This window comes from Daldinia caldariorum, assembly GCF_022478825.1.
Source record: "Daldinia caldariorum strain CBS 122874 unplaced genomic scaffold F4812scaffold_13, whole genome shotgun sequence".
NCBI lineage: Eukaryota > Fungi > Ascomycota > Sordariomycetes > Xylariales > Hypoxylaceae > Daldinia > Daldinia caldariorum.
This window is the reverse complement of record NW_025953049.1, coordinates 500,921-513,006: the sequence shown is the minus strand read 5'-3', so window position 1 is coordinate 513,006 and position 12,086 is coordinate 500,921. Positions and strand designations below refer to the sequence as shown.

At 46.6% G+C, this 12,086-nt stretch overlaps 3 protein-coding genes across 3 annotated transcripts; 2 read left to right on the top strand and 1 right to left on the bottom strand.

Moving 5' to 3' along the window:
- Positions 1-5,284: 5,284 nt before the first annotated feature.
- Positions 5,285-7,034, top strand: F4812DRAFT_465921 (uncharacterized protein; the record flags this gene model as incomplete). The annotated part of the gene is made up of 2 exons (XM_047938504.1): positions 5,285-5,336; positions 5,391-7,034. 2 exons carry the CDS (start codon positions 5,285-5,287, stop codon positions 6,539-6,541), a joined length of 1,203 nt encoding a protein of 400 aa, XP_047788357.1. The 3' UTR covers positions 6,542-7,034.
- On the bottom strand, positions 6,947-9,516 carry F4812DRAFT_435708 (uncharacterized protein). The gene is made up of 3 exons (XM_047934783.1): positions 8,625-9,516; positions 7,722-8,563; positions 6,947-7,559 (listed from the first exon to the last, which is right to left on the bottom strand). The coding sequence occupies exons 1-3, from the start codon at positions 9,235-9,237 to the stop codon at positions 7,464-7,466; spliced, it is 1,551 nt and encodes a 516-aa protein (XP_047788356.1). The 5' UTR covers positions 9,238-9,516; the 3' UTR covers positions 6,947-7,463.
- A 150-nt stretch (positions 9,517-9,666) lies between these two features.
- Positions 9,667-12,077, top strand: F4812DRAFT_435704 (acetyl-CoA synthetase-like protein). The gene is made up of 4 exons (XM_047934782.1): positions 9,667-10,456; positions 10,535-10,559; positions 10,620-10,656; positions 10,711-12,077. Exons 1-4 carry the CDS (start codon positions 9,942-9,944, stop codon positions 11,625-11,627), a joined length of 1,494 nt encoding a protein of 497 aa, XP_047788355.1. The 5' UTR covers positions 9,667-9,941; the 3' UTR covers positions 11,628-12,077.
- Positions 12,078-12,086: the final 9 nt, after the last annotated feature.

The window sequence follows — 12,086 nt, the reverse complement described above, 5'->3', positions numbered from 1 at the left end:
GTCAGTCACAAACAATGCCATATCGTCTATCCAAACACAAGCTGTTGAGGTCCACAGGTCCAAAGAGAGTGAAGAATACAAGATATTCTTGCTCCAACTAGAATAGAACCTCATACAATTCTCATGCATCTTATACAACTTCGGACCGGGAGGGGAACTCAAAAATATCGATCAATAGACTTCGTGGATTCGAGCCAGTTGTTCGACCGCTCAAAGCAACTCCTAATTTAGTCTACAGGTAATTTCCTACATAGACTGTAAACAGATACATAGGTGAAAGTACCTAATTATCTGAAATTCTGTCAGATATTGTAGATATACCTGCGAAAGAAGTTGCGATTCGCTCATCAGGAAGACCTACCAAGATTTCTAGTAGTCTCGGAAGTCTTGAAAATTCGTATCTCTCCTCGTCGAGTATATGCTAGGTAGGTAATCTATAAGGTCACAAGTTCCATTAAACATTAGGATAATCTTTAGTATGATCCTAATTGATGGATAATGCCCAATCGTCCTGAAGTTTTCATGCTAGAACCTATACAACACCGCAATCGAGGAATATGTCAAGTAGTATCTCGGAAAGACTCCCTTTCCTATCTTAGAGACGCTCTCGTCTTTCGGCCGATATTGTGACGACGTCTTCCTTCGAGGACTTCTGGCGAAGTAGTTTACCTGTTGTGAAAACTTTGGCGTTCGACTAGATTGATTTTCGCGGCGATACAATCATTGGCGTTATTAGGTACCTTAGGTAGTTAAAGGCAGGTGGGATGGATGAGCTAGACGTAGTTGAGTTGTCTATGGACTGCACCCGTTTAGAAGGCGAGTAGTAGTTCGATGCCAATTTACATAGGCTTCTTATAATGAAACTAAGCTGTTGCTTTTTTTCAACCGATAGATGGAAAATTTGGTTGCCTCCTTTTTCTAGGCCAAGTCGAGTGTCTTGGAGGTCGAGCAATTATGGTTCCTCAATTTGCTCAACGGCTTCGGTATCAGCTGTGCTCCCGTGCTGCCTGTGAAACATTTCCATTGTAAAAACCCACGAGCCGGCGGGTTGGATACCTACCTAGGTACGTAGTGCGAGTTCGCCAAGTCTCAGAGTAAGGCAAAAGTGAGGGTCTGATAGGTAATGCGGTGTGTGGGCATGCCACCTAGGTCACCTGGGATATGAGTTGTACTATATCACTCGAAAGGAGAGGCGGTTCTGCATATCCAAGGCTGAAGAAGACTCTTGTCTTGAGTAACGAAATGCAACGCCTTATTAAATAGATATCGTCATTGCCATCGTTATTATTGTTATTGATAGTCATAAAGATATTTGGTAAGTAGGTACAAAGAGAGTACATGAGGTATATATATTTATAGGTTGTGGAGAGTTGAGACCTCCATGATAGGAGTCATCATTTCATATTGTATAGGGGTCATGTTATTGGAGACTTGCCGGCGACATGGGTTGCATTAGACGGCATTAATTACAAATGGTATGATGCTCGGGGGTTACCTGGAGGAGGCTTAGCAATTCAAAGACAACCTCAAAATTTCCAAGACCTCACTAAGAATACATACTGCATCAGGTATTACAGATTTCGTATTGCATTCAATGCAAAAATGGTTTAAATATACTTACTCGATAGGTAGGGATTAACTTCGTAATTCTATGAATTGTTATAATTAATAGCTTAGCATGTGGAATACATAGCAAACTAGAAATTATTACGAGCAAAAGCCTTGTTCTCGGGCCTCATCCATTTAGTATATCACTAGAGATGGGCGTGTGATGGGTAATCCATGACGCAGTTCGAACAAGGAGAAGACGCCGCTAGCTGTCCATTTTGTCGCAGACCCGTGGAATCAAAGAAGCCGAGACGCGACAACGTACATGACAAGGAACGAATAGGAGTGCGTTGGTCGATAGTTGCCACAGACGGGGTGGAGTGGTTCAAAAAATAATAAAAAATACTGCTTGTTAATACGGAAAGAAAATATACATGTGTTTTTCTCGTGTTCGTCGAGTTCGAGCAGAGAAAGGTCAAGGTGAGGTTCAGAGCGACGCGTAAGCAACGCCGCTGACGATATCTGAAATGGCGGTTGTAGTGCTATCTCTATGGAAATTGTATTCTTCTTATACATATAGGACGGATTGCGTTATTCCAGCAGTCGTCGGCAGCGAAAGAAAGCGTGTCTCCAAAGCAGACAAAGAAGTGGGAAAAAAGCGACCTGAACTTGCTAAGAACGATTGGAAAATACTTAGATACATTCTTAGTGGAGGTACACTACTTTCTATTACCATGCAGACGGAGGCGACCTTTCCTCCAATCAAGTCTAGTGTCATGATGCTAAGCTTCTTAGCATCCACTACAGGTGCATCCCATGCTGAACTACAGGCCTCTTTCCATAATGTGCCTGGACGATATGCCACTAAAATAAGATGGGACCCAGCTTGGATTGATGCGTACCTAACCTAGGTACACAGCCTGAATAGGGGGTGGGGTGAGACTAGAATGATATACGGGTACTATGTACGGAATACAATTGACATCGATAGGGAGGTGCAGGTGGCATCCCATTCCCATCAATAAGTTCCAAATACAGTGCACCCGAGCCCGTGCCGCGGGCTTGGAATAGAACAGGATGGAGCTTCCTTAAAGATTTGATTTTGAATCGAGATTCTTCCAGAATTGAAAGAGATGGATATTTATAGTGTATACCTAGATAGGTACTATGTATATTTACCACACGATAGAGGTATGCACTACATGCCTTAGATATTTATTATTCCGTGCTATCCTGACTGAGGTGGCTTAGGTAGGTATGTATCGACAAATAATATAGATATGTCTACCTACATACCTATCTTGCGAACTTAACTCACACTCTCTCGCATGTGAGCGATAAAACCACGATAACACCACGATAGGATGAGGGTAATCGGCACGGGGGTCACGGTGAATCACAGTCTAAAAAAGATCGGCGTTATCCCATCCTCGTCATCTTCCGTACCACTGGCGCACACTATCAGAATGAATGGGTAAGATGCTTGCTGTAAAAACAAGCTCCGTTGTAATGTATTACGTAGGCTACACATTTCAGCTGTTAAGATCCGCGCTTCTGTACGTCCTGCAGCTTTCTAATAGGCCGTGGAATCCGGGAAAAGAGAACTACGTGAAACGACGTAGAAACATATCCAGAATCAGATCAAGGTGAGAGTGGATTAGTGGATTAAAAAGCCGTGGCTTGGTGGGTATAAGAAAAAAAAAAGATAACCGATCAGACCGGCGCACAGTTAGACGGGCACTTACCATAGTAGGCGGGCAGCAGTTATATTAGCCTCATACGTTTGATACAACTAATAACAAGTACTTATCCCTTCGAACGTTGAACTGACTGATGAGATGTGAATTTGACGGAGTGGATTATCCAGCTATTTCCTTGCTTTTACCGAACTGGGTCCGTGGAAAATGAGGGCTAATCTCGCCAAGTTGGTCGAACATGATATGAAGACTACGACATTGCCTTTTGTTTAGTATTCATACGGTATTACCCCTGTTACCTTTCTTCCATGCCTTCCAACTCTCGGATGCCTCTCGTAATCTATGTACGTACATATGTACATGCATACATACCTAGGTACATATGTACCTTAAGTATGTACATGTGGGATATATGTCCGCGGTTAGGTACGTTCTGCCATTTTACATGAGGTAAGTTCGTAAAAAAGGTCTATGGTTGTTTCTCCTAATCGCATGGAAGATGGGAATTGTTGTTGATAGGCTATAGAAAAAGAAGGGCATGCATTTGGTGACGATGTAAATACGAATGCATGCCAAAAGGAGTTAACTGTGCAGCAGTCAAGAAAAAAAACAAAAAAAACGGATGGACCTTACTTGGTTATTTGAACGTCTTGGCTGCCTTTTATTGTTTTGACCAGTGAGGTACAATGTCTACCTACCTAAGGTACCTAGCAGGTAATGTTAGGTATGGGCAGATTAAGGTAGTTCAGCACCGACTGCTTTATTATTATTATTATTTTTTTTTTTTTTTTTTTTTTTCATACCGGGGGCAACTGAGCCCTGTAAACCTGGCAACAACTTGGTTCTGGCCTTCCCGGCAGGTGCTTGCTTGCTTTGCTTGAAATTGATGAAGATCCCCTAGTCTATGCCCCCAATTTTTCTCATCTGCTATTGGATCTGGTTGGATAGTAGCTTATCAGATACGCGCACTGTACATGCCAACCCCTTAAAGGTCCACCCCCAATCCCCCTTCCCTTACTCTTCTCACACCCCCTACTTTCCCAGGAGCCACGCCATCCCATCTGAAGTCGAATTCCAAAACGTTTCGGCCTTTTCTTGTCCTGACTTTCCCTCTCCAACTCTTTTTTTATCCATCTTCCTCTTTCTTCCCATTCGGATTCATTCGTTTTTGTCAATAATTCCCCCCGTAGAAAGGAAGAGCACTCGCTGAATAGCTTCCTCACTTTAATATTTACCGCCTTCGAGTTTCAATTCCATTTTCTCACAACCGCGTTACTACAACAAATTTTTTTCTACTCATTCCCATCATCAGTAGCCAATCAAAGCAGCAACACGTTATCTAACACAAAACCACGTCGAGAGGAGCTTTGGGGGCATTCGGATAAGTCTGAAGTTTGAAGATTTCTGGAAATTAGATCTTGAGAATATTATCAGGTTAGTACGTTTTTACTATAACAACTTGTTCAATGGGTATTGTCCTACTTCATCGTTGCTGCGATACACTTCCGGGTCACCTAAACTGGGTTTTGGATGGCACGACGCGTATGATTGGACACGGCATCATGTTCCTTAGCAAACAACTTGAACCATCCGGTCGGGTGTTAGTCCGCTTTTTGAGTGGGTGTCGCATGGCAACGGGAATTACGACGACATACTTGACCATCTTCAGAAATTCATGATCAACGGTTGGAAACTGTCGGGTCGTGACGATGAATTCAAGTTGGAACAAAGTTCGAGTGTTCAGGAGCGGCGGTGATTGTCATCTCGGAAACCGTACTATTCGCGTCGAACCAAATTCACCAGTTACATCACACCGAAACCGATGAATACGGAACAAGTGGATTGTCTACACTCAATTGGAATCATGTTCGCAGTCAGGCTATGCCAAGTTATGACTGGGGGTATAGCTCGAAGGTCATGCAATTATAACTGCTCCAGCCGACAAAACTGACCCCCTGGAATCTGCAACTCTGAATCTAGACTTTCGTATCAATATATATGGGAACAATAACTAACAATATCTACAATAGTTTGACAAGATGTTCTGCAAACAATTGTTAGCTGCCGCCGCGGCAATTAGCATGGTGTCTGGTAAGCTAATATGTATAAAATGCTTTACATTCGGTGTACTGATAAAGTCAATAGGTGTTGTTGGTGTGAGCTGTGATGGCCCGACTGCGACAATCCGATCAGCTGCTGATGCCACAGAAATCGCCAAATGCGACTCAGTCGACGGTGATGTCATCATTGACACCAATGCTGGACCCGATATCGACCTTAGTGGAAAGCTCAAGGAAATTGGTGGCGACCTCAGGGCCGAGAACAATGGTCTTTTGGCTACCCTCAGGAGTGACTCTCTCCAAACTATCGGAGGTGTCTTCGCTCTGAAGAATGCTACCCACATCTCTACCCTCACCTTTCCCAAGCTCAACGAGGTTGGCTCTATTGACTGGTCCACCTTGAACTCGCTACCTGAGCCCACCTTCGGAACCACCGGTATCACTAAGGCCAAGAGTGTCGTGATTGCCGATACTTTCATTGAGAGCATCAATGGCATCAATGTCCAGTCTCTTACTGACATGAACATCAACAACAACCGACGGTTGACCAAGTTCTCTTCCAGCATTAAGAGCCTTAGCAACACCCTGTATGTAACCGCCAACGGTCTTAACCTTACTATGGAGATGCCGAACTTAGAGTGGATCGCCAACATGACGATTGCCAACGTCACCTCTTTCTCGGTCCCTTCTCTGCACACCGTGAACGGTTCTATGCGCTTCGACTCCAACTACTTCGAGACTTTCACCGCCGCCAACTTGACCGAGATCAAGGATGGTGATTTGTCCTTCGTCAGCAACCCTCAACTCACGAACATTACAATCCCCGCCTTGAAGCGCATTGGTGGTGGTTTCACTATTGCCAACAACACTGCTCTGGAGAAGCTCGACGGCTTTAGCAAGCTCAACGAAATTGGCGGTGCCGTCAAGGTCCGAGGCTCTTTCACTGAGGTCGATCTTCCCAGCCTTAAGGACGTCAAGGGTGCCTTCCAAGTTGTCAGCACTGAGGACATCACGAAGTCTTGTGACGATTTGAAGAGCCTTGATGGTGGTGTTGTCCAGGGACGCTACGATTGTGAGGGTAAGGTCGCCGATGCTAACAACGATACCTCTTCCGCTTCCAGCCAGGGTTCTGGTAGCAGCAGCGATGACAAGGATAGCGCGGCGTCCTTTAACGTTGTTTCTACCAGTCTTGTCACCTTGGCTGCTCTTAGCGGTGCTGTTGCCGCTTTCTTGTAATAAACGGATGTTTTTGGGGCGGAACGTGGCGGCATACCCAACATTCCTTTTTCCAGTGTCATAAAACCTGTTGTCGTTTGAGGGGTTGCAATTTGCAACTGGGCTACGTATAAGGAACCGCTAGACTTAATATTGATGCATGTGCTACTTGGCAGATGGTTTTCGTTCGTCAATTGTGAAATGGTTTAATGAGAGCGGGTTTGTAAATACCTGGTGAATTTGCGTTTTTTTTTTTTTTTCATTCCGTTATTATCTTGCGTTATTATGCAAGTCTAATATTTCTGATTGTACTAAGTGTTAGGTATCTTATGGTACTATGGCGGAACAAGCAGTGTGATGCGGTCCCAATTATGACATTGCGAGCCTTTTGGTCTGGAAGCAGTATATGCAGTATTCGGTTTAAGTATTCCGAAGGCTTCAATAGGAGGTACTATAGTATACCCGGTATGAAAACATGACTCGATTATATATATAAGCAGTTTACCCAGTTGATACTTCAAAGTTTACGTGAATCCTAGAGCTTCATAATTGTTCATTAAATGTTCATCCTAAAAGCGGTCTTCTTATATAGGAGGTAGCTAACCGGAATCAACAAGTCTGGCCTCCCTTTAATGGGTCTATTTATTTGTCTTATCTTATATACATACACCCACGCTTGAGTCTCTAACATTACTCGTTCTTGTTATGGGAAACATTGTAGGCCAGTTATATATGAGGTAGTTATAGAACCAAGGCTTTTGATCTTTGTATATAGGTAATCATTAAGATATATACCTAGGTACCTAACCTTAGGTATATATTACGGACAGCTCTCTAGCTAACTCATGCAAATGCGAAGCTCTCCTTTATTTTACTCTTAGATAACTCTCTCCACCGAGAGGCATCCTGGAGTACCCAACCTCTAAGGTAAAACCTAATTGCATTACTCGTATATTCTCTGCTCGAACTTGTCCACGTCGTAGAACTGCGGCTGGATAGTGTTACCGGCGAATATGCGGCCGTCTAGAGCATTTACAGCCTGTGAGCGTGGTTGTTATCGATGTTAGTTAGCAATTAGACTCTAACAATAACAACTTCTAATATATATATATAAAGGGGGGGAAGGGGGGAGGGGAATATCGCATCGAGATGGTAAATAGGTAGGTAGGTGGGTAAATGTTAAACCTGTAAAATAACTCACCCGTAAGGCGGAGACCTGATCGGTGAACTTGATATAAACCCGGCGGCCCTCGACGTCGATATACAGCCTCTCGACGCGGCCGTACTTATCGCCGCACTCCTCGCCGATCTCCTGCCCGAGCCCGGACTCCATCTCGGCCTGGAGGTCCTCCATGCCCTCCAGCATATTCCGCAGCACGACGACGTTGCTCATCGGTCCGAACTTGCTCTTTCCGCTGCTGCTGCTGCTGCCCTCGGATTGCTGCTGCTGCTGCGCTGCCTCGCCCGTCTTCGAGCCGATGATGCGCCCGCGCCCGCCGGGCCCGGCCCACCCGCCGCCTTCCGCGTCCGACTTCTTCTTCCGCTTCTCGACCTCCACGCGCAGCGGCTGCAGGATGCCGGTGGCCTCGGCGCCTAGACCCTGGCCCTTGGACCAGCCGTACTTGGCCATGAGGCGCGCGGCGAAGCCCTTATCGCGGGATCGAGTGTTGTTGGCACGCTGTTCGGGCGCTTCTTCGGAGTTAGACGGCAGGTCGGGGGGTACGTATTCGTCCTCGTCCCGGTCTTCGTCCATGGCGTCTGGATCGGGAGGCGCCGGAGGTTGTGGTTGGGTATACCGCACCGGTGCGCGGGATATCGTTGCGGTTTCTAGTTCGGGAGGTGGCGCTGCTTGTGCCGGAGGCGGAGGAGGTGGCGGCGGGGGAGGAGGTGTAGGCGAGCGTGGAGGTGGAGGTACGGCGCCTTGGGACATGGCTAGTCGGCGTGCGTAGGCATCGTCGCCGGTCTTGTCGTCTGGTATCGAAGCTCGGGGAGGTGAAGGGGGCGGCGGGGCGAAGGAATATGAACCTGGGGGCGCAAATTGGTCTATAAAGATTATATATTAGCAAATTGCAACCGCAGGTGTATATCAGGTACGTCAACTCACTCTGTACTGGAGCCCTATCTTCCTCCTCGCTATCCCAGCTACCGCGCCTCTCGTCGTTGTCATAATCGTCGTCGTCGCGCCGCTTATGCTTGTAAAGCAAGTCTTTCCATTCTCGTACCTCGCGTATGCGTTCGTCACTCCGCAAGTACTCGTCTACATTTGTCGGCCGCGAAGGGTCGTAAATCTCGTCCCAATCCGTCTCGACGGGCACATCTTCGGCCTTCTTCTTTTTCTTCTTACGCCCGCCTCGAGCTCTCCTTTCCACCGTCCCGTACATATACTCGTCCTCCTCAGTAGGCGCCCAGTCGGCTAGCGTACTCTTTGGCGGGGCCGCGACAACCCCAGGGATGTTGGAGGCATTGGGGACCGTGGGCACTTTTGGGAAGGCGGGTTTAGGCTTCTGGGTCTTCTGTTGCGGGCGGCGGATCTGCGGGTGCGGCTGGAAGCGGAGAGCAGGGTCGATAGGCTTCTTGGTTGCTTCTTGCTCCTTCACTGCTTCCAGCGCTTCTTGCGACACTACTGGAGCGCGGGATATGGAGGTAGACGAGTCGCCTTCGGGCTCGAGAAGGTTAGCGTATAAGGACAGACCTGTCCGCGGCTGTTGAGCAGCCATGTCTGTGGTGGTTTCGGTAATAGTTGTTTTAGCCTACTTCGCGAGGCTGAAGAAAAAGAGATGTCGTGAATAAAATAAGTTGAATAATATTAGGTTGGAATGTACCTAAAGTAAAAAGTTACGTATTGTACCAGGTAGCTAAGCTAATGTCAAGTTGACGCTAGAAGCTCTGAAATTTACAGGGGTTTCATATCGCCATGCCCACTAATTATCAGGTCATCGGCACTAATTTGTTAGGGAACTTCAGAGGCAGCTCTAGGGAAGGTACCATTAGTTACACCATACCTACCTCCTTAGACTTTGGATCCCAAGTTATGGGTGGTGGGACCCGTTGACACGGTTGACACGGTTGGGACGGCAGTAGCAAGCAACGGTTATGTACCTACCTTAGGTTAGGTTAGGTACGTAACGGCAAGAACCTCAAACTTGCATTGACATTGCCGAACACGCAAGATCTTCGCTTATCGTATGTTTCGCACTTATTATACACTTATAACTCTCATCACTTTTCTTACTTATCTAATTTTGATTTTGTTTTTTTCGAGCATCGTGTTATTTCTTTGTATCATACATCAATCGTAGACATAGACTGTCTACGTAGGTACCTACCTTTAAAGTAATTGATCAACTACTACCTCCTAGAGAGAATATCCTCAACCTCGGACGACATTAATACACTTACATCAGCGAGACAAAACTTCAACATGACCACCCTTCAGAATTCCATCAATAGCGTAGTCTCTTCTGTTGCCATTATAATACCCTCGAAACCGAAGCCGTTGACGGTAACATACAAAGACCTCATCGCCGAATGCTCCTCCTTTCAGCAGAAACTCGCCGCTATCGGAATCACCAACCGTTCCCCCGTATCGATAGCGACGGTAAACTCGTACGAGTTTATCGTCTCGTTCCTTGCTACCTCGTGGCAGCGCGGTATCGCCGCACCGTTAAACCCGGCCTATAAGCAAGAGGAGTTCGAGTTTTATATCGAAGATATCAAGTCCGCCATTGTGTTGGTACCCAAGGGCGCATACGAAGCCAATGCGCCTTCTGTCAAGGCTGCGCGTAAGTTCAATGCTGCCATCGCCGAGTGCTACTGGGACAATGCGAAGAACGAGGTGGCTTTGGATGTCAAAGATCTCGGTCAACTGAAGGGGAAGGCCAAAGAAAACCTGCTGCGGCCAGAGCCAGATGATGTTGCCTTGGTCTTACATACGAGGTAAGCTTTCAGGAGTTCCAGTAAGACGCAGTGTTATAAACATATTGGTTAACATGCTTTTTTTTTCTCTTTATCCAGTGGCACGACATCGAGACCCAAAGTTGTATGTTATGGATTAACCCGGCGCATCTTTTTTATATCTGTTCTCTAACTCGTAAGCTAGGTTCCGTTGACGCATCGCAACTTGACGCGAACAATGAGTAAGTTGATGAACCTACCTAGGGAAAATAGTGCTGTGCTAATAGTCATTATAGAAAACATTCAGGCGACGTATAAACTTACCGCGCAAGATCGGACAATGCTGGTCATGCCGCTGTTCCACGTCCACGGTCTTCTTTGCGCTCTCCTAGCTCCTCTGTACTCAGGTGGCTCCATGATTGTGCCGACCAAATTCTCTGCTTCAGACTTTTGGCGTGATTTTATTGCCCACGGAGCGAACTGGTATACTGCTGTACCAACCATACATCAGATCCTGCTTAAGAACCCTGCTCCGAATCCCCTTCCTAAGATTCGCTTCATCCGGTCTTGCTCCTCGCCTCTATCCCCCACAGTGTTCCATCAGCTGGAAGAGAAATTCAAGGCACCCGTTCTGGAAGCGTATGCCATGACGGAAGCCGCACACCAAATGACATCCAACCCCTTACCTCCGGCGAAGAGAAAGCCTGGTACGGTAGGTTTGGGTCAAGGCGTGGAAGTCAAAATTCTCAACGAAGCTGGAGATGAGGTCCCTCAGGGTGCCGAGGGCGAGATCTGCATCTTGGGCGAAAACGTAACCAAAGGTTATCTGAATAACCCAGCCGCCAATGCGACAGCATTCACAAAAGGCGGCTTCTTCCGTACTGGCGATCAAGGCAAGAAGGATGAGGACGGCTACATCATCATCACTGGCCGTATCAAGGAGCTCATCAACAAGGGCGGTGAAAAGATTAGCCCGATTGAACTAGACAATGTGCTAACGAGACACCCATCCGTCTCGGAAGCCGTAAGCTTCGCCATTCCTGATGAGCTGTACGGCCAGGATATCGGTGTTGCGGTCGTGCTCAAGAGCGGGGCCAAACTTGAACCTGATGAATTAAGAGCTTGGGTCCAGGAGAAGTTGGCCAATTTCAAAGTACCCAAGAAGGTGAGTGCCAGTTCTTTTGGTGTGGAGGCTAACGAGGAGAGATGCTAATCAGCTATGGTAGATCTACTTTACCGAGGTCATGCCCAAGACGGCGACAGGAAAGATCCAGAGGCGCATCGTGGCTGAGACAATGCAGAAGCAGGAATCTCCCAAGGCGAAGCTGTAAAGTTGGTGGTAGAATGTTGTTTTTGCTTTTTATCCCCGCTACTTCAGTACAGGATTAAGCAGAAGGTCTAGGCGTGCGGGTGAGTATAGGTGGGCGAACAGACGGGGTGTACAAAACATATGTGCAGGGCGATATCTTAAAGCGTAAAAGGTGATTGCGCGACTTTGGCTTATGCTAGATAAATGTTTAGAATATAGAAATCGATGATGTAGAAGGATAGTCATGAAGAAAAATGCAATTTAGATTATATTTTTGTATTAGAGACGAGAGTCTTTTTATCATAGGTATTTTGGGGGGGTATCATCGTTCATTCGTTCCATCCATCCATCCATCCATCCAGA